Source organism: Microcebus murinus, chromosome 4 (assembly GCF_040939455.1).
Source record: "Microcebus murinus isolate Inina chromosome 4, M.murinus_Inina_mat1.0, whole genome shotgun sequence".
Lineage (NCBI taxonomy): Eukaryota > Metazoa > Chordata > Mammalia > Primates > Cheirogaleidae > Microcebus > Microcebus murinus.
The window spans coordinates 110,355,721-110,383,215 of NC_134107.1; the positions used below are offsets into that span (position 1 = coordinate 110,355,721).

The 27,495-nt window shown below is 37.6% G+C and overlaps 1 protein-coding gene across 23 annotated transcripts in view; it reads left to right on the top strand.

The window, feature by feature from the left end:
• The window catches only part of ARHGAP32 (Rho GTPase activating protein 32), a 319,968-nt gene that overhangs the window by 158,424 nt on the left and 134,049 nt on the right, over nucleotides 1-27,495 (top strand). For 20 of the 23 annotated variants that reach the window (XM_076002670.1, XM_020286787.2, XM_020286792.2 and 17 more), the window contains 3 exons: nucleotides 7,116-7,207; nucleotides 8,113-8,154; nucleotides 8,493-8,577. In XM_076002670.1, coding sequence (XP_075858785.1) covers nucleotides 7,116-7,207; nucleotides 8,113-8,154; nucleotides 8,493-8,577 — 219 coding nt within the window. Of the gene's footprint in view, nucleotides 1-7,115; nucleotides 7,208-8,043; nucleotides 8,155-8,492; nucleotides 8,578-27,495 lie in introns of those variants that run through there. The other 3 variants (XM_076002671.1, XM_012772284.3, XM_076002682.1) reach the window with 2 other exon arrangements.

The following is a 27,495-nucleotide window of genomic DNA, read 5'->3' on the forward strand; positions in this document are numbered from 1 at the left end:
GGGTATTGAGTCTTTAATTTGATTCTCAATTAGATTGTTGTTGGCGTATACGAATGCCTCTGATTTCTGTGTATTGATTTTGTATCCTGAGACTTTACTAAATTCATTTATCAGTTCCAGGAGTTTCTTGGTTGAATCTTTGGGGTTTTCTAACTATAATATCATATGATCAGCAAACAGTGAAAGTTTGATCTCTTCTGCCCCTATTTGGATGCCTTTAATTCCACTTTCCTGTCTGATTGCTGTAGCCAGGACTTCCAGCACTATGTTGAATAGAAGTGGAGATAGTGGGCAGCCTTGTCTGGTTCCAGTTCTAAGTGGAAATGCTTTCAGTTTTTCCCCATTCAGTATGATGTTGGCCATGGGTCTGTCATATATGGCTTTTATCATTTTTAGGTATGTCCCTTCTATGCCTATTTTATTAAGTGTTCGTATCATGAAAGGGTGTTGAATTTTGTCAAAAGCTTTTTCTGCATCTATTTTTTTTTTTTTTTTTGAGACAGAGTCTCGCTTTGTTGTCCAGGCTAGAGTGAGTGCCATGGCGTCAGCCTCGCTCACAGCAACCTCAAACTCCTGGGCTCAAGCGATCCTCCTGCCTCAGCCTCCCCAAGTAGCTGGGACTACAGGCATGCGCCACCATGCCCGGCTAATTTTTTCTATATATATTAGTTGGCCAATTAATTTCTTTGTATTTATAATAGAGACGGGGTCTCGCTCTTGCTCAGGCTGGTTTCGAACTCCCGACCTCGAGCAATCCGCCCGCCTCAGCCTCCCAGAGAGCTAGGATTACAGGCGTGAGCCACCGCGCCCGGCTTTTCTGCATCTATTGAAAGAATCATGTGGTCTTTGTTTTTGCTTCTGTTTATGTGGTGAATTGCATTTATAGATTTACGTATGTTGAACCATCCCTGCATTCCTGGGATGAAGCCCACTTGGTCGTGATGGATTATTTTTTTGATAAGCGTCTGGATTCGGTTAGGTAAGATTTTGTTGAAAATTTTTGCATGTATATTCATTAGGGATATTGGTCTATAGTTTTCTTTTTTTGTTCCATCCTTTCCTGGTTTTGGTATCAGAGTAATATTCGCTTCATATAATGTGTCGGGGAGGTTTCCGTTCTTCTCCATGTTGTGGAATAGTTTCTGCAAGATAGGTACTAGTTCTTCTTTGTAAGTGTGGTAAAATTCGAGTGTGAAGCCATCTGGACCGGGACTTTTCTTTTTGGGGAGATTTTTAATTGCCATTTGTATTTCATCTCTTGAGATTGGTCTGTTCAGGGAATCTATTTCTTCCTGGTTGAGCCTAGGGAGGCTGTGTGTTTCTAGAAATTTGTCCATTTCCTCCACATTTTCCAATTTGTGTGAATAAAGATTTTTGTAGTACTCATAAATTATATCTTGTATCTCTTTGGGATCAGTTGTGATAGCTCTTTTTTGTTCCTGATGGAGCTTGTTAGAGATTTCTCTTTTCTGCTTTTCGTTAGCTTAGCCAGTGGCGTGTCAATTTTGTTTATTTTTTCAAAGAACCAACTTTTTGTTTTATTAATCTCCTGAATAGCCTCCCTGTTTTCAATTTCGTTTAGTTTGGATTTGATCTTGTTGATTTCACTTCTTCTGTTGGGTTTGGGGTTGGTCTGTTCTTCTTTTTCCAGCTCTTTGAGTTGTTTCATTAGATTGTCTATTTGTGATCTTTTTGTCTTTTGGTTATATACATTTATGGAGATAAACTTTCCTCTCAGAACTGCTTTAGCTGTGTCCCAGAGGATTTGATAACTTGTCTCTCCATTGTCGTTTTCTTCATAGAATTTTTTTATTTCCATCTTGATTTCTTCATTTATGAAGTAATCATTTAGTAGGAGGTTGTTTAATTTCCACGTTTTTGTGTAGAAATGTGAGTTTCTGTTAGGGTTGATTTCTACTTTTATTCCACTGTGATCTGAGAGGATACATGGTATGATTTCTATTTTTTTAAAATTTCTTAAGGTTTACTTTGTGTCCTAGGATATGGTCAATCTTAGAGAATGTCCCGTGTGCTGATGAGAAGAACGTGTATTTAGTGGATTTTGGGGAGAATGTCCTGTAAATGTCAATCAGACCCAATTGTTCTAGAATTTTGTTTAAGTCCATTATTTCTTTATTAGTTTTCTGTTTGGAGGATCTGTCTCGTGCCGTCACTGGGGTGTTGAAATCTCCGGTGATTATGGAGTTGCTATTAATCCATTTGCTTAGCTCCAGTAAGGTTTGCTTTATGAATCTGGGTGCACCTAAGTTGGGTGCGTATATATTTAAAATTGTTATGTCTTCCTGTTGAAGTGTGCCCTTCACCATTATATAATGATCCTCTTTGTCTTTCACTACTTTTGTTGGTAAATTTAAAAACAAGGCCAGGCGCGGTGGCTCACGCCTGTAATCCTAGTTCTCTGGGAGGCCAAGGCAGGCGGATTGCTTAAGGTCAGGAGTTCAAAACCAGCCTGAGCAAGAGTGAGACCCTGTCTCTACTGTAAATAGAAAGAAATTAATTGGCCAACTGATATGTATATAAAAAAAATTAGCCGGGCATGGTGGCGCATGCCTGTAGTCCCAGCTACTTGGAAGGCTGAGGCAGAAGGATCGCTCGAGCCCAGGAGTTTGAGGTTGCTGTGAGCAAGGCTGACGCCATGGCACTCACTCTAGCCTGGGCAACAGAGTGAGACTCTGTCTCAAAAAAAAAAAAAAAAAAAAAAAAACTAAATCGTCTGAAATTAGAACTGCCACGCCAGCCTTCTTTTCGCTTCTATTTGCTTGGAATACTGATCTGCACCCTTTTACTTTTAGTCTGTATGCATCCTTGCAGGTTAGATGTGTTTCCTGAAGACAGCATATACGTGGCCTGTATTGTCTTATCCATTCAGCCAGCCTATGTTTCTTGAGTGGAGAGTTTAAGCCATTCACATTTATGGAGAGAACTGATAGGTAAGGTAGATTACTGTTCATTCTGTTGGGTTGGATGTTGTTGCTATGATTTCTGTCTTGAGCCATTGTAATATCTGGCCTTTAATCTTTGGGTTTTGGTTGTTTTTATATTCGTGGGTTATTATTATGATGTTCCGTGCGTAACACCGTTTTGAGTACTTCTTGTAGGGCTGGTCTTGTCTTGGTGAATTCTCTGAGCCTTTGCTTTTCTGAGAATGTCTGTATTTCTCGTTCTTATACGAAGCTTAGTTTTGCAGGGAATAAGATTCTAGCCTGGGCATTGTTTTGTTTCAAAAGAGTGAGAATGGGGCCCCAGTCTCTCCTTGCTTGTAAAGTCTCAGTAGAGAAGTCTCGTGTTATTGGAATTGGCTTTCCCTTGTATGTCACTTGCTTCTTTCGTCTTATAGCTCTTAGAAGGGCCTCTTTAGTTGATATTTTGGTCAGTCTGATGACTGCATGTCGTGACGTCTTCCTGTTTGCATTGAATCTCCTAGGGGTCCTCTGAGCTTCTTGAACTTGTATATCGAGATTTTGAGCAAGGCCTGGGAAATTTTCCTCTATTATATCTTCAAATAGCTTGTCCAACCTTTGAGTGTTGTCTTCTTCCCCTTTTGGTAACACTATGACCCTCACATTCGGTTTTTTCACATAGTCCCACATCTCTTGTAGGCTTTGCTCTTTTCTCTTGTTTCTCTGCTCTATCTCTGTGACTGTTTTATTTAGTTGGAGTGTGTTATCTTCAAGCTCTGAGATTCTTTCTTCTGTTTGATCTACCCTATTCTTGAGAATTTCCACTGTATTTTGTAGTTCCCTGAATTGATTCTTCACTTCCAGCAGTTCGGTTAAACTTTTCTTCATTGTGTCTATTTCTTTAGTGAACTGTTTTTCCAGATCCTGAAGGCTTTTTGTGGTTTATTTGTGTTGGTTTTTGAGTTGTTCTTGCAAGTCGGTGAGTGTTCTTATGATCCACATACGAAATTCCTCTTTTGTCATTTTGTTTGCCTGATTTTGGTTGGTGCCCATTTCTAGGGGGCTGGGGCTCCTCTTTGGGGGTTTGTTTTCTGTTTGGTTCTTCATATTTCCTGAGTTCCTTCGCTGATTTCTTCCCATGTTGATCAGTTGTTGTTTCTTTTCTTTAGATGTTTGTTTTGGTATTCACACGCCTTGTTTAGTTCTGAGCCTGTAGGTTGTGTCTGTGGGTGAGATTCGACCACTCCCTGTATAATGAGTCAGTAGGTGCCGTGAAAAGGGTGTGCAGGATGCCCTCTCTGTCAGCAGGTGGCGCTTGCTTGGAGGAACAAGCTACGCTGTTTTTTTTGTGTCCCATTATCAGGTCTTGTTCCTGTAGAGAGGCACTCTAGTGCCTCAGGTGGTGGGTGGGGCCCTGGGACTTCCAGGTGTGTCCTTTCCTCCCCTTCAGTGAGGGCTGGTCTAGGAGAGATTCTGGGCAGAACTGGGTTGGGTAAGCCTGCCCTCAGGCACCACCAATGCCATTAGCAGGGGTCAAAGTTCTGTTCTCTGCTTCCAGGCAAAGCTTACAGGGAGGGGCTGGAATGTCCTCGCTCAGTCAGAGAGTCTGCGTGGGGGGGTTGGAGGTGTCTGAGACCCGCAGTCTGGAGCGGGCCTCGCTTCTTTCCACCGTCCCCAACTCCGCAGCTACTCCTGGGCCTCTGGCAGCAGGCCAGACCACACGCCACCATGCCTCCCCTGGCTGTGCTGCTGGTGGGGAGGTTCCCTGTGCAGGAACGCTACCTGGGCTGGGCACACGGCCTCCCTTTGGGGGAGGGTTGCTCTCTAGGACACTGATCTGCCCCTGAAGGCACACACCTCAGTAGGCTGTTCAGTATATCCCTTCTGTGCCCTGGGCAATGCGAGACCTCGGTGCTCGGGATCTGGTCTGCAGGTCTGACCTCTGGGTCCCAGAGTTCAAACTGTATCCCCAGCAGGGAGAGCAGTGCCAGTCCCAATTCACCCACAGGGAGCCTACGCTGGGTTTATGTCTCTCAACCTCAGAATTTGCCCCGTTCTCCTGGGATCACCATGCCAGCAGCACCTCGGAGGGCTGGCGGATAGGGAGCTCACAGTCTGAGTTCTCCTTAGTCAGCGGTAGGGCCCCAAAAGGGAAGGTGCCCATTACCTTTAGGTGCCTCTGGCTGGTGGCTATATTGTCTCTCTGTCTCTCTGGGCAGCCGTGGGTAGGGTCGGGGGAGGGGAGAAGGAGGCAATATGGCGTCTGCCTTGTGGCTTGGGTCTGTGCACACGGAGGTGCCCGAGGGAGTTGGGATCCTGGTGCCGCGTTCGCTACTGGCTTACCGCTCACTGGCAGCGGCCGTTGCTGCGCTGGTGTCCGCAGGTCTCGCCACCCGCTGGGGAGCCCACCAGCAGTCCGGGATGCAGGGGAGGGGAAATGGCCGATCCACCTACACTTACCGCTGGTCTCCAGGCTGCTCCAGCGGTCTCAGCTTCCAGTTCTCCTCCGTGACCTTCTCCCGTGGAGTCTCCCGTGGTCTCAGGTACTCCTCCTTCCGACCCTCATGCGATGTAGGCTCGTCTTCTTGCTTCTAATTTCTGCTAGAATCTGTCTTTTCTGCAGAGACACTCTGTCTGGCGGTGTTTCTCATCCGCCATCTTCTGGGCGCCCTCCCGTATGATCTGGCTGCCTGATTTTGCAAATCATGTTTTGTTGGAATGTGACTGTGTTTGGTCATTTATGTGTGGCTGCTTTTGCAGTACAGTAGCAGAGTTGAGTAGTGGGCAGAGACTTTGTGGCCCACAAGCCTCAAATATTTACTAATTGGTCCTTTAAGAAAAAGTTTGTCAAGCTCCTTTCTAGGATATTCTCTTATTTTCCTCTTTTTGAAAAAAATTACTTCCTATTTTTTAGTCTCTTAAAATTTTTTTAGCATGGTGTATTGGTGGAATAATAGATTAATAATACGTGGAATAATTGATGAACAATGATGTTGAAATAATGCCTAGGATTATGAAATAACTTTCTCAAGATAGAGAAAAAATCAGTAAGATTCTGTCTTAGACTTATAAAAAGATCCAGTGGATCCATAATGGTAATTTTAAGATGGAATAATTCTATTGTATTACTAAAGAGATTAGTACATTTTCTTTTTTCCTTTGGAAGACCTCTAAGAAGGAATAAAAAGACATCTAAGAAGGATTCAGCATAGCAAAGCAATCCTTATAAATAGTTAAATTTGTTAAGGGAAAAAACCTCAAATACAATAGTTCAGTCTGATGGACCATGATAATGTACCAAGGGTTAATTCTTTTAAGTTTATGCATGGTTACTTTACATCTTTGGGAAGGTGTGTGTGCGTGTGTGTGTGTGTCTTTTAACATTTATTCAAACCATATTGATTATTTTGGCTATTTTTTTTTCATAAAAAGACATTTAAAAAATGTAGTCAAGTTTGTGATTTCTCCTCTCAACTTACTCTGCTTATCCCACATTATTCTCCTCTATTGAATTATGTGGCATGGGCTGTAGTAATTCAGCTTCAGTTTTTCTGTTATCTATTATAGGTATTATAACATAAATTTTTTTAAAAATAGATATTTGGACTTGATTTTTATTGTGTCCAAAGTGTTTAAGAACTTTTTAATTTTTTCAGTTTTTTAAATTTTGAATAATGTCAGCTGAATGTGCCCCTAAAGTTAAAAATTCACCACTGTGAAAACTATGACACACTAAGGAGTAAGTTGGAAATATTATATACATGTCATTTTGAGATTTTGGTGTGAGAAATGCATGTTTTGATATCTTAATTATGTTCAAATTATCATTTTAACCTATATTAATCATAGTAACCAAATTAATTTTATTCCAGCAACTGTCAGGGGAGATTTTAGTTTGAATTGCGACACATAATGTAATAGCTTATTTTGAAATTTGATTTACAAGAGCATGAAAATTTTTATTTTCACAGAGAGTTTTCCCCTATATAATAAAGCTAAATATTTAAACTATGTGAAGATTTTTTATTTTAAATAATTAAAACTCAGGTTATAAATTTAAGAAGAGATTATTAACAACATGTATTTTTGTTGGTACAAGTCAGCAGAACCATTAAAATTAACTATAATCTCCTTTTAAAAAGTATTAATAATAATAAAGGAATTTCATAAAAATTTTGTCTTTATTTTTTTAAGGCAAGAGGAGCAGATGTTCCAGAGATTCCTGGAGATCTTACTCTTAAGACATGTGGTAGTACAGCCAGTATGAAGGTTAAACATGTGAAAAAGTAAGTATAACTTTAGAGTGATACCTGTATGAATTACTATAAATGGAGATTAGTTCTATATTTCTCTTAAAAATTTTAGTTAGATTCCTTAATAAATATACTCTTAACTGTGCACGTATTATAGTTTTAATCCTTAAATTATGACTCAAAAATTAGTTTAAGTAGCTTTACAGACGATCCATTCATCTAAAAATATACTTTATTTTTTCTTGAAACAACTTATGTGATTGTCTATTATGTTGCATTTGTTTAACAGGAACAGTCCAACTATATCCTTTTTGTTACCTTTAATGCATGTTCTCATTTATTGAGGAAAATCATCTTTGTTGTTTGAGTTGTAAGATTGCTGGATCTCAGGTTTGCCTTTGAGAAGCATAAAATAGATGCTGAGAGTTGACTGTTATGTGAAATACAGGTTGAGCGTCCCTAATCTGAATATCCAAAATCTGAAGTGCTCCAAAATCTGAAAGTTTTTTGACTGCCTACGTGACAGCACAAATGGAAAATTTCGCACCTGACCTTATGTGACAGTTTGCAGTCAAAACTTTATTTCATGTACAACTTTATTAACGATATTATATAACACTTCCTTCCAGCTCTGTGGATAAGGTATATATGAAATACAAATGAATTTCATGTTTAGACTTGGGTCTCATCCTCTAGATACTCCATTTGTATATGCAGTTATTTCAAAATCTGAAAAAAATCTGAAAAATTCCCAAATCCAAAAGTTTCTGGTCCCATGCATTATGGATAAGGGATATGTCAACCTGTACTTGAAGGTACCCCATTCAGGTTTAAACATTTTCTGTTTAACATCTTTTCACTTGGTAAAGAGTTAGATTGCTGTATTTCATGCGTCAGTAGAGGAAAGATAAGGATAAAAATGTTAATTCTGCGTCCAGGTCCACCACTCCAGGACTGATGGGCTGTGACAATATTCACAGGTAAAATCTGGTTTTGTGTTTTGTGTTGAGAATGCTGGTTCTGTTTAGAAGCTGGCTGTTCACAGTCAGTTTCCATGACATTTGCTCAAAGTACAGTCAAGATTAACAGAGTACAGTGATGCTTTTTTATTTTTGATTGTGATCTGTATACTAAGTATAATACTCATTTGATTCAGTGTATTTCTGAAAGGGTTTGTGTGGATATGTGTGGCTAAGATGCATGCGCTTTTAAATATTTTTACTTGCATGAGCTCTTAAATTCATTGAATTTTCCCCTTAGACTTAGTAATTTTGACTATACCACTATCTTATTTCTTAATTATTTTCATGTATTTCAGGTTACCCTTCACTAAGGGTCACTTTCCGAAAATGGCTGAGTGTGCCCATTTCCATTATGAGAATGTTGAATTTGGCAGCATACAGGTACATTTGAGATATTTCTTACATCCTGAATTAAGATATCTATGTATTTGTCTATATCTGTATATCTGCATCTGACAGATGAAACTTTGAAGTAGTTTTTCTACTGTTATCTTATTGGTTGAGATGAAAACTCTTGTTCTTTTCTATTGAATAACCTTGAATCCAAATTGACACATAAAATTAACCATCACGCTATATATATGAATTAAGGAAAATCAGTTCTTTCTTCTTCCTTTGTCATGTATCAGGTCCATAAGTCTGTGGCTTTATGTAGTGGCTTTCTATTCTGAAATTGTGTAACCTTGAGAGTACTACCTTCTCTTAGTTAATTACTATGAGTTTTGATATTTGGTGGATTAAAGTGTTCTTTCTTGATTCTTCTTTTTCAGAAATGTCTTGGCTATCATTGTCCTTTCCACTTACATATAAATTATTGAATCTGACTTATTGACATTGAGCTAAATACTTTGCTCTTGTATTATAACTCATTGGCGCTTAATGTGAGAAAATTATGAAAAAAACTTTTAAATTACCAGATTATGGTTATTTTAAAAATTATATTTCCTCAGGGGAACAAAAATAATTCTTTGTTACTTGTTTAGGCTAATAGAAAAAAGTCTTGATTTCTACACATGACATAGAGAGGTTCTTTGCCTCTGGCAGTTGCCCTAACTCCACTGTTTCTCCAGAAAAACAACCTCATGAGACATGGCTGATGCTGTGTCACCGTGTGCCTCTTTTTGTAATTTTATTTCATAAACAAGTGAGATGAATTTAACCTATAGGATTTATGAAAGTGAAGGACATTTCTATTTCAGATAAATTGACAGTTTAAAAAAAGTGTTAGAGATTTACAATGCTTGACTACTGTGACATCAAGCAAAGGACATTTTGTTTCTTTAATGTGTATATCCTTCAGATTGCAGTTATGAGGATAAATTTGTTAGGTCACGAAGAGCTTTTTCAGGAAACAGTAATGAATACATTTTTCATTTTGTAACTGTTAAGTATTTTGATACATTTATTTTAGTGATTTAGTTTACCTATGTAGGTAACTTATTTTCTAATTAATTTACTTAGCCTGTTTTTCATTTTTACAAGGTTGAATGAGCTCTTTTGGAGGCAGTAAACACTGTGAGGAGTTTTAGTGAACATCATGAAAAGATATAGGAAGCTAGAGATTTAAAACCAGACAAAAATATTAGGTTGGTGCAAAAGTAATTGTAGTTTTAGACCGTGAATTTTAAATCATTATATTAATAACCAGGCTCAAACACATCTTTATTAATCAAAATAGGAACCATTACAATCAACACATTTTTGCCAACGAGAAATAAGTTTGTTTATTCCTGTAGCGTAAAAATCCATGTTTGGGATTCAACGAACTCTTGGAAAGCATTTTCTGCATCCTGCTGGTTGTGGAAGCATTTTTCCTGCAAGAAGTTGTCGAGATGCTTGAAGAAGTGGTAGTCAGTTGGTGACAGGTCAGGTGAACGTGGTAGATGAGGCAAAACTTCGTAGCCCAATTTGTTCAACTTTTGAAGTGGTTGGTTGTGCGACATGCAGTCTGGCATTGTCATGGAGAGGAAATGGAACCTTTCCATTGACCAGTGCCAGCCGGCTGCAGGTGTTGTAGTTTTCGGTGCATCTCATTGATTTGCTGAGCATACTTCTCAGATATAATGGTTTTGCTGAGATTCAGAAAGCTGTAGTAGATCAGCCTGGCAGGAGACCACCAAAAGGTGACCATAACCTTTTCTTGGTGCAAGTTTGGCTTTGAGGAGTGCTTTGGAGCTTCTGCTCAGTCCAACCACTGAGTTGGTCATCACTGGTTGTCATATACAACCTGCTTTTCGTTGCACATCACAATCCGATCAAGAAATGGTTCATTGTTGTTGGGTACAAATAAGAGAAGAAGACACTTCAAAATGACGATTTTTTTTTTATTTTTGGTCATCTCATGAGGCACCCACTTATCAAGCTTTTTCACCTTTCCAATTGGCTTCAAGTGCCCAACGACCATAGAGTGGTCGACATTGAGTTCTTTGGCAACTTCTCGTGTAGTTGTAAGAGGATCAGCTTCGATGATTGCTTTCAGCAGGTCGTTGTCAACTTCCCATGGCTGGCCACTGCGCTCCTTATCTTCAAGGCTCTTGTCTCCTTTGCAAAACTTCTTGAACCACCTCTGCACCAGACATACATTAGCAGTTGCTGGGCTAAATGTGTTGTTGATGTTACGAGTTGTCTCCACTGCTTTACGACCCATTTTGAACTTGGATAGGAAAATCACTTGAATTTGCTTTTTGTCTAACATCATTTCCATAGTCCAAAATAAATATAAAATAAACAGCAAGTAATAATAAGTCATTAGCAAAAAATATGATGTGAGATATGCACGTTAAAATTATGTATAACATAACTATATTTATTTAAGAATGTATTCCAGTATCAAATGGTAAATTTCAATGATGCTAAAACCGCAGTTACTTTTGCACCAACCTAATATTTAAATGTTGGTATCATGCTGGGTTGGGGATTCTTTAATGAGTCTGACATAAAAACAGAACTGTTAATGGTAAGCCTGGTGTAGTGGAATAGAGAAAACACTGGCTTTAGTTAACAAATACAGATTCTGATTTCCTTTCTGCTTAGGAAAGTAGCTCAGCTTTGTTGGGTTTCATTTCCTTTATCTGTGAGGTGAACGAAGTTGTACTAAACAATAGCATGGTTCTGAAATTTTATTATTTTCTGTTTGAAAAGTTTATAATGGGTGCATTGAGGATGTGGGTAAGGAACAGACAGTAGTTACTCAGCTGAGTTTGGTTCTGTATTCTGAGATTTTGTTAAATGCCAATTATTAGGGTTTAGTCCTCTTAATTGGAGGACTCTGTCTAATTCTTACAGGGGAACAGACTTTCTACCAGAATAGACCTGTAATCTTTATTTTAGAGAAAATCATTCTATTTTTCACCTCCCCATTGTGCTCACTTCAAACCTGTAAACATTCCACTACTTCTCAGGCAGAAACAAGATATGATACCAACTCAGTTTGTGATCCATTGTAAGTGAGGCAGATGAATGAGATTTTTATGTTGATTGACCAGGAGGTTTCTGGAGTTTGGAGGGTAGGGTTGGTTCAGAGGAAACCAACTCAGCTGCATCTTGCCGTTCCACTCTAGAATCTTCTTTCTTTGTTGACTACTGCTGTGTTTGGCATGCCTCTCCTGCAAAATTCATTTTCCAGCCAGTTTTCTCCTGCCTTCTGTGCCTTGGGAGACTGGTCTCTACATACCACATCTCCCAGATTACCTTGCCCTCTACTTCTGGTTGGGTTCAGCCTATGTCAGATGCCTTCAGGAAGGAAACATTAGTTTTCATTAACAGTTGTATAGCAGTTCCCAACCTTTTTGGCACCAGGGACAAGTTTTCATGGGAGACAATTTTTCCATGGACCGGGGGGGGGGGGATGTGTGGGGGGAAATGGTTTTGGGATGATTCAAGTACATTACATTTATTGTGTATTTTATTTCTAGTATTATTACATTGTAATGTACAATAAAATAATTATACAACTCACTGTAGGTTGGGGACCCCTGCAGTAAAAGAACTGTAATAGCAATCTGGCTTGACTTACATGTTTGTGTTTTTTGACTTGGGTCAAAATTCCCTGTCTAGTATTAGACTTCACATTTTATGAAATAATTGAATGCCACCTAAAGAAAAACCAGAACAATAATATTAACATTTAAACAATCCTACATTTTGTCTGCTACAGGCAGTTAAAATAAAGTTCATATCTTTATCATTTTATAATTGCTTTATACATTAGATAAATCCTAGCACATTTGATTCCATACAACATGTTTATGGAAAATGATTCTCTTACTTATTTTCAGTATAAGATTGGAATATGTTCTGAGGAGAAGCCAAATAAGAAAACTTACTAACATGTGTCTACAAAAGGTCATCAGTTATATGCTGGGCAGCTCTATTATAAATCAGTAGGTTATTCATACTTGGTTGTTGCCTTTTATATGTCCCAATTTGGGGACATTCTTTAGTTACATACTTTTTCTTTTTTATTGTGATGTTAGGCTTACAGATTTGTCTTTATATTTATAGTTTTTTCTCCTCTTAAGATGTCAAATTTATAATTGCAATTGGTCATCATATCCTAGTATGATAGGAAATGTCAGTGGCTTTCGATTATAAATGAAAATAATTATTTTAAATTCTATACATTAGAAATTTCAATTATTTTATTAGATTATTTATTTAGATTGAAAGACATAGTTGTTTATAAAAGAATTGAGATATATCATTACCATGTAATGTACAAGGACATTTTTATGATTCTCTTTTGAATTCCAGCCTTGTATATCCAGCTGACTTCCCAGTATCTTCACTTGGATGCCTAATAAGCACCTTAAACATAGCATGCCTAAAACAGCCTCCTCTCAGACCTACTCCTCCTGCTGACTTCCCATCTTGGTAAATACGGAAACTATGCTTTCAGTTCCTAAGGCCAGCCAAGGAGGCATCTTGGGCTTCTTTCTTTCTGTCAGTCCTTATATCCAGTCCATCAGCAAATTTCTTAGCTCTGTCTTTAAAGTAAATCTGAGATCCGACCACCCCTACTTGCTTCTCTGCTATCACCTTATGCTAAGCCGTTGTCATTTTGGGAGGATTATTTCAGTAGCCCTCTGTAGTTGGCATGGTAACAGGAATGAGTTTTTTTCAAATGTGAGTCAGATCATTTCACTTTTTCAGTACCCTCCAATTACTTCTCATCTTGTTCAGAGTAAAAGTCAAATTTCTCAAAGTTTCCTGCAAGGATTTACAGAATGTGCCCTTACCTCTCTGTCCTCATCTCTTCCTTCTCTTCCCCTCAGACAAGGTGTTCCAGCTACAGTGGCCTCTTTGCCCTTACTTCATTATGCATACCCCCTTCTTGGGGCCTTTGTACTTTCTCTTTCCTTTACTTAAAAAGCTCCCCTGGGATAGCTGCCTTGCTGCTTGCCCTTTCTAAAATAGTTGTTTTAGTGCTGTCTGCTCAGAATGTACCTTCTGTATATAAGATTGTAACTCCTGGTCACCAGCATTCCTCATCTCCCTCCCATGTTTTTTTTCCCCCTCCATAACACTTACCACCATTTGGCACGATAAATATTTTATTATTTATTTTCTTGTCCTTCCTTCAGCATCTAGAACAGTGCCTGACACATAAAAACTACTCAATCAATATTTGTTGAATGAATAGATCAATGAGATGAATGGATTTATGTTTGAGGAAGAGATACAACTGGTTTACAAAATTTTGTTTTACTATTTTATTTTTATTCATCATTTAAAATTTGCTACTGAAGCTTAGAGCTTGAAAAAAAAGATAAATTTTACTCTTGTAAGAATATATATTTCTTATGAGTGTTTATTTATAATAAAGCAAATTATATAACCATCCTGTTTAAATCTCAGTACCTTCAGTTATAATGTGTGGTGTAAGATGAAAGCATTGTGTTAAGAGAAATGATGCCAGTGTGGTACAGAATGAGTGTGGCCAGGTGGCAGTGTGTTCTCATTGTGCCATATTCTCCTGACCACTGTGGAGAGTGTCAGTTAATCTTGGTTGTATTTTTCTTATCTTCACACTGAAAAGAAAGTACAGTTTCTAAATACACTAGAATACAGGTGACAGTTAATGTTCATTCTAGCTAAGAAATTATAGATGAACTGTGAGCTCTGATTTAAAGAACTGAGGCTGTGACTAAGTGAAAAAGAAAAGAGCTATAGTAGCACAGGGCAGGAGAGGCTACACTATGTCATGTTCTTATTTTAGTTTGCTTCCATAGAGCTTGAATAAGATGTCTTTAAAAATTAGTACAAAGAATTGATCTTGCCATAGAAGTAGATTATTGAAACATCTTTACATTCCTGGGATACATTCTATGGTATTATATATATTTAAAAATAAATTCCTTTTTTATTCTATTAAGATTTTATAATTTTTGCATCTGTGTTAGTGATGTTGACCTTTGTGCTATCCTTGTCCACTCGCCTGAGTTTGGGGGATTTCCACTGCCCCTCCCTTAAAATAAATGCCTGGAATAGTTTGTGTAAGTAGAAATTAACTGTTCTTTGAAGGTTTAGTAGAATTTTCCTGTTAAAAACTTTTGGGCCTGGTTTCCAAATAGGGGATTAACTTTAATTACCATTTCAATTTATGATTTGATTATTGATCTAGGTAGATTCTTTTGTTGTATTTTCTTAAAAATTGTCAATTTAATGTAGCCTTTCAAGTTTATGTGTTATAAATTGTATATGAGATATTCGTAAAATTTGGTCTTATTAAAGAACCAGCGTATAGTTTATTGATCAAGCTAAGTTTGTTTTTCTTTCTTTATTTTCCATACGATTAATTTGTAAGCATACTTTTTTTCTTATTTATGGAATTGAAATATTAGTTTTAAAATTTTCTTTTCTTCCTGGAAAAGAGTTGAGAATAACAAACATATTAGAACTTGCCTATCAGAAACTAGCTTTGTCATAAACCAACTTTGTCAAATATTAATAATTATGCTACATATTTCTCTTATATTTTCTTTAGAGAAATAGAATTATATATGTATCATTAATAATTTGTTTTCAGCAGTTGATTTTTTTTTTTTTTTTTTTTTGAGACAGAGTCTCGCTTTGTTGCCCAGGCTAGAGTGAGTGCCATGGCGTCAGCCTAGCTCACAGCAACCTCAAACTCCTGGGCTTGAGCGATCCTTCTGCCTCAGCCTCCCGAGTGCATGCGCCACCATGCCCGGCTAATTTTTTATATATATATCAGTTGGCCAATTAATTTCTTTCTATTTATAGTAGAGACGGGGTCTCGCTCTTGCTCAGGCTGGTTTTGAACTCCTTACCTTAAGCAATCCGCCCGCCTCGGCCTCCCAGAGAGCTAGGATTACAGGCGTGAGCCACTGCGCCCTGCCAGCAGTTGATTTTTAATAAGTACATTTAAGTTTGGATATTTTCCTGTGAATAGTACTTTTGCCAAATTCTATAGATTTTCAAGTATAAATGTATGATGTTTTGCTTAGAGAAATTTAAACCTCAAATAAAAAAAGAAAAACAATTGCTAGAAAGAGCTTTTTGTGTTAAGTAAAGTCACATGTAGTTTTCAGTTCTGTAAATTTGTCATTATTGCACTTTTCTACCTGTTGTAGCACTTCCGTTGTCCAAAACACAAAGATTTATTCAGATTTCCCAAAGTATTTTTCCGTAAGAAGGGAAAAAAGATCTCTTCTAACATGCAAAGAAATGATCAATTTTTTTCTTTTCTATCAATTTGAGGTGTTCATTTCTTTCTGCTGTGCCTTATGTTGTACTGCCATCTAGTGTGTAGGATGGTAAAATGGATATATCTAATTTATATTTTCTTTATCATCTGGTTATTTGAAGCTATCAATGTATTCCTTTTTATCTGATTTTGTATAAAACATTAAGTTAAATTAATCTGAATGCAAGAGCTTAGGTTTTATCAGAAAAAGGCCATAGGAAAAGCATGAATTTAATACGTGTGTCTTGAGTTTTGTGTATGAAACCTGCCTGTGAGAGGCTCAGAAATGCTATTGTGGCTTTCTGTTATTAGATGCATTCTGGCCTCGTTACTGAAAAATGTGGAAAGAGGTAATAAAGTTTGACTTGAGTGTAAGAATATTGAGGTGTAATAATGTAAAAATTTAAAATCTTTAAGTTTCATTTTAAATGAAGTAATCAGAATTATAATTAAAAAAACAGAAGCAAATATTTATTAAATGTTTCCTGTGAGCCAGACAAAATAAATAGTTCTTGCATGTTGACTCATTAACTTTTCACAACTTCAGATATGAAAACTTAGGCAAAAGGTTTAAGAACTTATTCAAAATTATAGCTGTTATCTGGGGGGAGCTTGGATTTTAATCAAAGCAGTCTGACCCTAAAGCCATTTGCATGTTCTTTTGTAGTGCTAGAAAAGAATAAATTGACAGAATTACTATTTTAACAAGAAAGAGTAAACCATAGTTCTGAAATATCTTGAAATATTTAATGTAGTTGAAGCTCAAAGGAAAGGTACAATGCATAATATTGCAGTGTAACCTGTGTGATCTTAAGTAAAACTGTAACATTTTTGTTTCTCACTTTCCTCATCTGCGAAATGGGAATAAATGCATCTATTCCAATTATGTCACTGAGTACTATGAGAATTAAGTGACATGATATTTATTAAGATTGCTGAATATATTTTAAAGTACTTTAGAGACATGCAGAAGTTCTAAGGAAGCTGTTAGGTGAAGTCAAATCATCATTATTAAGATATGGAAAGTCATGCTTGTCCTGATGACCCGAGAGCAGCATTGTTAAAATTGAGGCAGTGTGTATGACTTCACCAAAGTGCTTCCTATCACTTAGGCTTTCATCATTAATAAAAATGAATTAGATAATGAAAATTTATCTCCCCCTCTTTTGTTAAAACACTTGAGTTTGTAAGATTAATTTGTAGATATTTTCAGTTAAAAATATCTTATTTAGAAGTACACATTATTACATGTGTCACCATTTGAAACAAAAGCCATGCTAATTTTATTATTCTCACCCTGACCAAAAAGTTTAGTTTTCCCCAAACCAAAAGAAATAAAAATTTCAGCTTTACATTTCCACACATTCTGTAGTAACACTCCCTCTTATTCTGGGAAATCATTGTCCTCTGAAGGGAAAATTTGAAACAAAAAGTTCAGATAGTTATCAGTGCTACTACCTACTACCAAGTACTAGATTTTATCTGTATCTCATTTGAGATTATCCACCCAAGAGTTACATGTGTAAAAGTGGTTGGACAATGAAAAAATGTATCTATAGTAGACTCAAAGTTATACATGCAGTATACTTAATAGGGATCCAGCTGAATATGCTTGAAAATAATATTATTGAGTCTGAAACTGTGAAGGGTCTGAGATATTACCCTACTTGTAAACTAACAAGTTGGCTTGCCACAACTATGGACACACACTCACTCTCCACTGCTTCCCAACAGAAACATGAGGTCCCTGGATCAAAAATCATGCCTTTTATTTACTCATAGAGTAACTTGTATTGATTCCCTAGGCCCCAGTTCTCCATAGAGTGATGCGGTGAGAACCAGATATAACCTGTGTATACAGTGGGGTTTTATACCACAAAAGAAGAACTCTGGAATTTTGAAACTTGGAGCTTATGTAGGATAGCTAGCTCTTCTCCCTATTCTCCTTTGTGGAGATGGAGAGAAAGACCTTTGCTCTGGAATGTATATAAATTTTCTCTGGAGAAAAGAAGCAAAGATCTGTATTTCATAAACACCTTAGAATGTAAACATGGTGTGGGGGAGAGATGAGACTTTATATCTCTCTGGAGGGCTCTACCTTTTGGGTTACTATTCAACCCTTTAACCCAGGTGGCCCATACTCTTTGCTCAGTAAGCCCTGACCATGCAGAAATGTGAAAATATTTATGAAGCATTGTTTCCTGACAAGTATGTACTCTTGTGTGAGCATCAGTAAGATGAGAGATGTAATTCTGCTGTCATGTCATTTAGTTTCTTTTTCATGTATTCTTCATACTCTGGCCATCACACTGAGCTGAATATGAGTCTAATGTTTAAAGATGAATAAATCAGTTACTTTATCTGGTGCTCAACTGAGGAACCAGTCCTCTATTTCAATTCTGGAAGGAAAAATTGATTGTTAGGTTTATTAAGATGCATGTGGGTCTCTAGTTTTCTTATTAAATTTTAAGGGTAATTTTATTTTTGTTGATTTTTTTGCCTTATGTGCAGACATTAGAACTTAATAGTTCACTTATTAACCATATAAAATGTGACTCTTCTGTAGAGTTATTCTTCCCTTTGGCTTCCTGAACTCAGTAGTTTTGAAGTAGTGTTTTCATTGTTGAATATTAGGAGGTTGAAGGTAGGGTGAATGGACCACATAATATTGTACAACAGAAATTATTTTTTGTATCTCCATGTCTACTTCAGGCTACTGAAATGAAAAGAAACTTGTTTACAGACTCCATAGGTATGACACAGTGAAATTGAATCATTATAGAACTATAAAAGATAAGTAAAAGAAAGGAACTCTTTCTGTGCCCCATTTGCAATCTGTTGACTAGGCTTTGGTGAATGGCTTCTCATGTGACCGTGGTGGTGTATTTTTATCCTGCTCCATGCTACTGATTTCCATTTTCCATATTGAGAAAAGACTCCTCTGAACATTTGATGGCTTGCTGAATAGAGTTGTATTTTTAAAGTTCCTAACGATATTAATTGTGATTGGTTTCCATGGTGATTGAAAAGCAAAGTCAATACATGAAAAATAACTCCAAAGATAGATTTGGAAGGAATTTAGAAGTATAGGATGTGGAAATCCTGTTTGCCATTTTTTTCTTAGAGATAGGGTCTCACTCTGTTACTCAGGCTAGAGTGTAGTGGCATCATCATAGCTCACTGCAACCTCAAACAACTGGGCTCAAGCAATCCTCCTGCCTCAGCCTCCCGAGTAGCTGGGACTACAGGCGCACACTACCATGCCCAGCTAATTTTTCTATTTTTAGTAGAGATGAAGTCTCACACTTCCTCAGGCTAGTCTTGAACTCCTGAGCTCAAGCACTCTTCTTGCCTCAGCATCCCAGAGTACTAGGATTACAGGCCAGGCATGAGCCATTACACCTGGCCCTGTTTGCTATTTCTTTTTAATTGTTTAATTATATATTATTTCTTTTTAATTTTTTTTCCCTTGCATCAGGCTTGTGTCCATGTCTTTAGATGTTTGCCATTTCTAATAGGCAAAGGATTGAGATATTGTTAAGTTAAAGGAAATGAACATTATTTAAATCATTGGGTTCATGTCATAAATTTCCACAGGCAAATGCAACTTAATCCTTCATAGTGTATACTCTTGGTACATGTGGTTCAGGTAGTGCATAAAATACATTAATGTTTGGACATCTAGATAGGAAGTCTTTAAACCTACATTTCATTTAGGATGGTTTTATTGAATGTCTTGTATGTGCTTGCCATCTATGTGAACACCACTGACGAACCAGGTAGAGATCCTTTCCTAAAAGAGAATAAGCAATATACCAATAAACATAAGATAAGAATGTAGTAAGTGTTGTAAGAGTGCTTGCAGGTATTCAAATGTGAGAGAGGTTATTTCTTATGGTATTCAAAAGTCTTCACGTTTATTGAAGAAAAAATAGTACAGACTGAGTTACCTGGAAAGGAAGGGGATGAATGGTGAAGAATGATTGTGGGAAAACATGGTTTGGAAAGTATTTGGAGAAATGCCATAGAGGTCCTTCAGTGATCATCTAAGGTCTTTGAACTTTACTTTTCAATTACTTTCTTAATAAGATCTGGGAAAGTATAGCTGGCTTTTGAGAAGAGAGTGTGTAGTGGGAAATGGAGAGAGATCAGTTAGAAGACTATTGTAATCATCCTAATTCAGGGAAACTTAGGACCAGGAAAGTAGCAGTGGGGAATTGGGGAAAAAAGGGACAGGTGTGAGAGACAAGTATTGGGAGACAGGAGAGATGAAGGAATCAAAGGTTAAGATTAGATCTTGAGCTCTGGAATATAAAAAGATACTTTGTGTGGGGAGGAGAAGCAGCAGAGGAATCTAGGGTGGTGAGGTGGGTCTACTGGCTAAATGGCAGTGCAGTTTGTTTACTTTGGGAAATCAGGAAGAAAAAGACAATATCTGAGGAAGGAGGAAGAATTCAGTTTTGAAAATGAGTACCATGTTTCACTGAGACATGTTTGTTTATTCAGTCATTCATCATATTCATCAGCTCCCACTTACATTCCACGTAACCCTTGAACAACACTGTTTTAACTATGGAGGTCCACTCATACACAGATGTTTAAAAATAAATACGTTAGAAAAATTTTTGGAGATTTGTGATAACTTGAAAAAACTCACAGATGAACCATGTAGCCTAGAAATATAAAAAAAGAAAAAGAAAAAGGGTAGATATGTTACAAATGCATAAAATTTATGTAGATATTAGTATATTTTATCATTTACTACCATAAAATATACATAAATCTATTATAAAAAGTTAAAATTTATCAAAACTTACACACTTACAGAACATGGTACCATTTGCAGTCAAGAGAAATGTAAATAAAAATAAAATGTAGTATTAAATTACAACTGCATAAATTTAACTGTAATACTATAGTACTGTCATAATTTCATAGCCACCTCCTATTGCTAGTGCAGTATACTCAAGTGTTGCAGATATCCACTTAAAACAGTGTGTGATGTTAATCATCTTTGTATGAGCTTTTTGTCTCTCCAGTAAATTGCATATTGCTGTAAAAGGAGATCTCGTGTGGTTCTTACACATTTTTCATCATGTTTAGTGGAATACGGTAAACTGTGAATAACTTCATGTGACCCATAGAAGTGCTACTAGTGATGCCAGAAGTGTTATGAAGAAGCAAAGTCATGACAGTACAAAAAAAAGCTGAACTGCTTGAAGTGTACCATAGATTGAGACCTGTGGGTATGGTTGCCTGCCATTGCAAAAAAAATGAAGCCATTGTAAGAAACATTATAAAAAAGAAAATGAAATTCTTGAAGCAGTTGCTACAGCTACACCAGCAGGTGCTAAAACCTTGCACTTTTTACAAAATACCTTTTTATCTGGTATTGAAAATGCAGCTTTTATGTGGATGCAGGATTGCTATAAGAAAGACATACCTGTGGACTCTAATATGATTCAAGAAAAAGGAAAGTAATTATATGACAATGTAAAGCAAAATGAAAGTGAAGAATCTAAAACTAGAGATAATGCCAGCAAAGGATGGTTTGATAATTTTAAAGAGGTTTGACTTAAAAAAATATCAAGGTAATAGGAGCAGCAGCTTTTGCCAATCAAGAGACAGCAAATGTGTTCCCAGATACCATTAAAGAAATGATTGAAAAGAAAGATGATCTGCCTGAACAGGTTTTTAATGTAGACAAAGTCCCCTATTCTGGAAAAACGTGCCAGAAAGGACATTTATTAGTAAGGAAGAGAAGTGAGCACTGAGACTTAAGGCAGGATGGGATCTGATAGGCTAATTCTGCTGTTAGTGCAAATGCAGTTTATGATCAGGACAGCCCTTGTCTATAAAGCTGGTAACCCCCTAGCCTTGAAGAGAAAAGATAAACATCAGCTATCTTTTAGTTGTACAACAGGGTGGCCTGGACAAATGAGAACCTTTTTTCTGTATACATTCCATCTATGCTTTGTCCCTGAAGTCAGGAAGTACCTTGCCAGTAAGTATTGCCTTTTAAAGTTCTTTTTGTATCAGACAATACCCTTGGCCACCCATAACCCCATGAGTTCAATACCAAAGGCTTCAGAGTAGTCTACCTGCCCCTAACACAATGTCACTAATTCAGCCTCTAAATCAGGACCTTAAAGGCCCATTACACATGGTACTCTATGGAAAGAATTGTCAGCACTATGGAAAAGAACCCTGATAGAACATCATGAAATTCTGGAAGGATTATACAGTTGAAGATGCTATCAATGTTAGAGAAAAAGCTGTAAAAACCATCAAGCCCCAAACAATAAATTTCTGCTGGAGCAACTATGTCCAGATGTTGTGCATAGCTTCACAGTATTTGTGACAAAGCCAATCAAGGAAATCATGAAAGAGACTGTGGATGTGACAAAAAGCGGGGGTGGGTATTAAGATACAGATCGTGGAGAAATGCAAGGGTTAATAGACACCACACCAGAGGAATTAACAGAAGATGACATGATAGAGATGAGTGCTTCCGAGCCAGTGCTAGATATTAAAAATGAAGGTATAGAAGAAACAGTGCCAGAAAACAAATTGACATTAGACAGTCTGTCAAAAGGCTTCTGGTTATCCAAAACTGCTTTTAACTTTTTATGACATGCACCCTTCTATGGTACAGACTTTGAAACTAAAGCAAATGATATAAGAAGGATTGATATATAGAAACATTCTTGGAGAAATGAAAAAGCAAAAAAGTCAGACAGAAATTATGCTATATTTCCATAAAGTTATACTAAGTGTGCCTGCCTCCCCTTCTACTTCCTGTACCTCTTCTGTCTCTGCTACCCCTGAGACAGCAAGACCAACCCCTCCTCAGCCTACCTACTATAAGACAGGGTTGAAGACCTTACTGATGATCCACTTCCTCCTAGTGATCAGTAAATATTTTCACTTCTTAATGATTTTCTTAATAAAATTTTTATTAAGCTTATTCTATTGTAAAAATACAGTATATAATACATGTAAAATATATTAATCCACTATTTATGTTATCAGTAAGGTTTCCAGCCAATAATAGGCTATTGGTAGTTAAGTTTTCAGGGAGTTAAAATTTATACATGGATTTTCAACCACATGGGAGATTGGTGTCCCTAATCCTGTGTCATTTAAGGGTCAACTGTACTTTTCAAGATGCTAAAGTAGACATATACTTCTCTCATTTCTTTTTCCTTACGTGTTGGGATTACAAATTGTCAAATGTGTACTACAAATATTTTTATGCTGGTTTTAGACTCATCTTTCCATTTTGTTTATGGTGTTCCTTTTGTGATAACTTTGTAAAATTTTGATGTAGTTAATTTTACCAGTCCTTTTTTTTGCCCTTTTCACGTTTTATCTAAGCATATCTTCCTATACCTCCTTTACTATTATTGTATTTTTAAGTTTTAAGGTTTCAATTTTCCCATTAGATGTTTAATTCACTTAATTCATCTGGAATGTTCTTTGAGTATGTGGTAAGGTAGGGATCTGGGTTTTTTTTCTAGTTATCTCAGACCATAGATTAAGTAGTATTTCCTTTTACTAGTGATCTTTAAGGCCTAGTTGGTCATATATCAATGTCCAAATATGTGTGTCAGGTTTTTGGTTTTTTTTTTCTGATTCATTGGTCCATAAGCTGTCCCTGTGCTGGTATCACACTATCCTAATTATTAAGTTCCTGTTTTCTCTGAAATACCTCAAAACTTAGTTACTGAAATAACAATTCTATTGCATTTCCTTGGGTTGTCTCAGATGGGCAGTTTGCTGTTGGTCTTTCTTGGTTCTTTCATGCAGTTGCAATCAGATGGTGTTAGCAACTAGGACTGGATGTCTCATGCTTCACCAATTCTCTCAGTGGTCTTTCTTTCAACATGGTATCATATCCTTCAGGGCTTTTCCATGTGATCTCTCTCTAGTAGGGCAGCATGGACCCTTTCCGTGGTGGCTTAGAACCTCAAGAGATAAGTAACCAGAAACTGTTAGACCTTTTAATGTCTAGTCTTGAAAGTCCCAGAATGTTGCTTTCTCAACAATGTTATTGTTTTCTTCAGTGTTATTGGTTCAAATAGTTATAAGTGTAGCATAAATTTAAAACGAGGGGACATAGGTTCTACTTCTTAATGGAAGGAATAACATGTTCATAGAGAGAGGCATTGAATTGTAGCTTCATAATAAGTCTTGTTATCTGGTAGGGCAAGTCTCCCGGGTTCATCAAAAATTATCTTGGTTGTTTTGACCCCATTTCTTTCCCATGTGTATTTTAGGTTTCCTTTGACAAGTCCTGTGGGGAAAAAATGAGCTGTTGAAACTTTAATCAAAATTACATTTAATTTATAGGTTAATTGGGGGACTATTACCCTATATAGCAAACTGGGAATAGAAGGTAACTTTTTCAATGGAATAAAGACTATATACAAAAAATCCATTGCTAACATCATAGTCATTGATGGAAAACAAAGTACTTTCTTAACTTTAGGAATAAGGTACACATGCCTATTTTTACTACTTCTATTCAGCATAGTATTAGAAATCTTCACCAGAGCAATTAGGCAAGAAAAAATAAAAGTCATCCAAAATGGAATGAAAGAAAGTTTTCCCTGTTGACAAATAACATGATAATATATGTAGAAAACCCTAAATATTTCTCAAAAAATATGTCAGAACTAATAAATGAATTCAGCAAAGTTAAAGGGTATAAAATCAACAATCAAAATTGGTTGCATTTTTATATACTTTATATGGTTGCATTTTTATATATTTTATATGAATAATCTGAAAAGGAAATTAAGAAAACAATTTCATTCACAAAGCATTAAAAGTAATAAAATGCTTAGGAATTACTTAATGAAGGAGTGTGTCATAAATTTGTTTAATATAGTTGTTGCTTTGGTATCCATTTGTAGGCCTGACATAAGGTGAAACCCAGTTGTACCCTGTCACCTTTGGCCTAGTTCAAACTTCCTCTCCCTTTATAGTTTGTGATGTTGCTTGCTTGTTCCTCATCTCACTGACCCCAAACCCAGCACATCCTGGAACTGCTGACTGTGATAAAACCTAATAGTTAACACCAGAGTCATACAAATAAGTTTCCTCCTTCATAAATGTTCTCTTTTAATTAGCCAAACCACATACAACCCTTTTGGGAAAACCTACGGGATAATGCCCATAAATCTTAATAAAGGCATAGTCCCACAGGTCTTCTTCCTCTCTAACTCCCCACTAGATGGTTGAGCTCCCTGCTACCTCCAGATTTCCTGTCTGCACCCTCAGCCCACCCCACCATTGGCAACCCCAGACTCTCTGGGATATGTAAGTCATACATTGATTCTGTTTCATTTTCTCATTGTGTCTCACCTCCTCAATACCCCTGAATCTAACGTTCCCCGGTAAGGGCTCTCCTAGAGAATGGTTCTTGTGGCTTATGTTCACTCTCAATAGTGAGACCTCAAGACTAAATTAGAAAGAACGCATAGTAATAAAAAACACAACAAGGCAAAAGACTTGCCTTGAACACTGCAAACCACAAAATATTGCTGAAAGAATTTTAACAAGACCTAAAGAAATCAATAAGTGAGAGGATTTAATATTGTTAAGATATCAGTACTACCCAAAGTGATCTCTAGATTTAAAGTAATCTCTTTCAAAATCCCAGTGATATTTTTTTGCAGAAATAAAAAAAACCCATCCTGAAATTCATATGCATTCTAAAAGGACCCTGAATAGCAAATAAAAATCTTGAAAAAGAACAAAGATGAAGCGCTCATATGTCCTTATTTCAAAACTTACTACCAAGCTGTAATAATCAAAACTGTGGTACTGGCATAAAGACAGGAATAGAATAGAATACAAAGGTCCAAAATAAAACCTTGCGTATATGGTCAATTGAATTTCGATAACATTACCAAGACAATTTGATGGATAAAGGACAATGTTTTCAACAAATGGTGTTGGGAAAACAATTTATCCACATGCATAAGAATGAAGTTGGATTCTTACCTTATACCATATATAAAAATTAACTCAAAATTAATCTAAGACCTAAATGTAATAATTAAAACTATAAAACTTAAAACATAGGATAAAATCTTTATGACATTGGATTTGACATTGAGCTTCTGAATATAACACCAAAAGCAAAGGCAACAGCCACTAAAAAAGTAGAGTCATTAAATTTAAAATGAAAAAACATTTGGAGGGGCTGACTAGATACATCTGGTACTTAACCTCTTCCACAAAGAACCAAAATAGCAAATAGATAATCACATTTTGAATAGATCATCTAAGAAAGAACAACATAGAATTCAACAGAGAAGTGACAGGAGACGCCTCATAGGAAGGAGAGGGTAACAAGGCAGCATGCGTGTCTAGGATTGTCTGGGAGCCTGTAGAGACTCCACAGTGCAGGGAAAGGGTATGTGAGAAGACCCCCCAGCAGACCACATTCCCACTGTGGACTTCTGCAGTACTAGCCATGCAAGAGCTCCATTGACCCTTGTGGGCCCTGAGACCAATATAGGGAGCTGCCTGGAGACGACACAATGGTACTGCTCCAGAGAGGGAACTTATACCGAGTCCCACAACCCCCAAACTTAAGCATCTACAGCATGGTGACATTTTGAGAGCCCAGCCCCCACCATACTGCATCCTGCTCTAGGGCCCCAGTCTCCCCTGCACCTCCTCATGCATCCCTGTAGGCCCACTGCCGGTCCCTGCCTATAGCTGCTGTCTGTAATGACTGCTGCTGCCAGGGCCATGTGGCTCATTAGAGGGGTGGCCATGGCAAAATCTGCCTGCAGATGCCATCACTACTGGCTGCAGCTGCCACTGGGGACAAAGCATGAGCCACTGCCACTGCCCCTGCCCCTGCCCCAGCAGAGTGGTAGTCATGATGAAAGGCTGCCCTGCCCACAGCTGCTTTACCTACTGGCTGCTACCACCACCAGGGCTGAAGCGCAGCAAAGCACACACTTTCCAGCTCTCTGCCTATGGCTGCTCCTACTGAAAGCAACCCTGCTTCTCCAGTAGCAGAGTCATAGTGCAGCCACCACTGCCCCTATCTGAGCATTCTGCCAGCGGCCTGAAGATTACTCTGTATCTGCCTACCACAACCAGCGCCTGCCTGCCCATATCACCAGGGAACCTAAGGACAGGTCCACCCAGCCTAGTTCTCTTCCCCCAAATCTGTGTACTCAAGTATGCCACTGGGGTCTGGGGACCACCTAGCCCAGTTCATCACCATTGGCACCTGAGCACTCCTGCTGGGGGCTTGAGGTAGGGCCCACCTAACCTGTACCTACCACAAAAGATGGCACCTACTTGCACATGCCACCTACAGGCTTTGGGACTGGCCTGCCCAGTTGATTGCAACCATGGTAAACACCAATGTGGACTCCTTCAGACCCAGAGCATTGTCCTACCACTGATACTGCCATTACCCCTGCCATGCTCACTGCCCAGGGCCCCAAGAACCTGCCCACCTGCCTAGCCTACCATTGCCACCCCTGGCACCTGAACAAGCTACGTGGAGGCCCAAGAATTGGCCTGTCTCAACTTGCTAACATGGGTGCTACCTTGGGCCC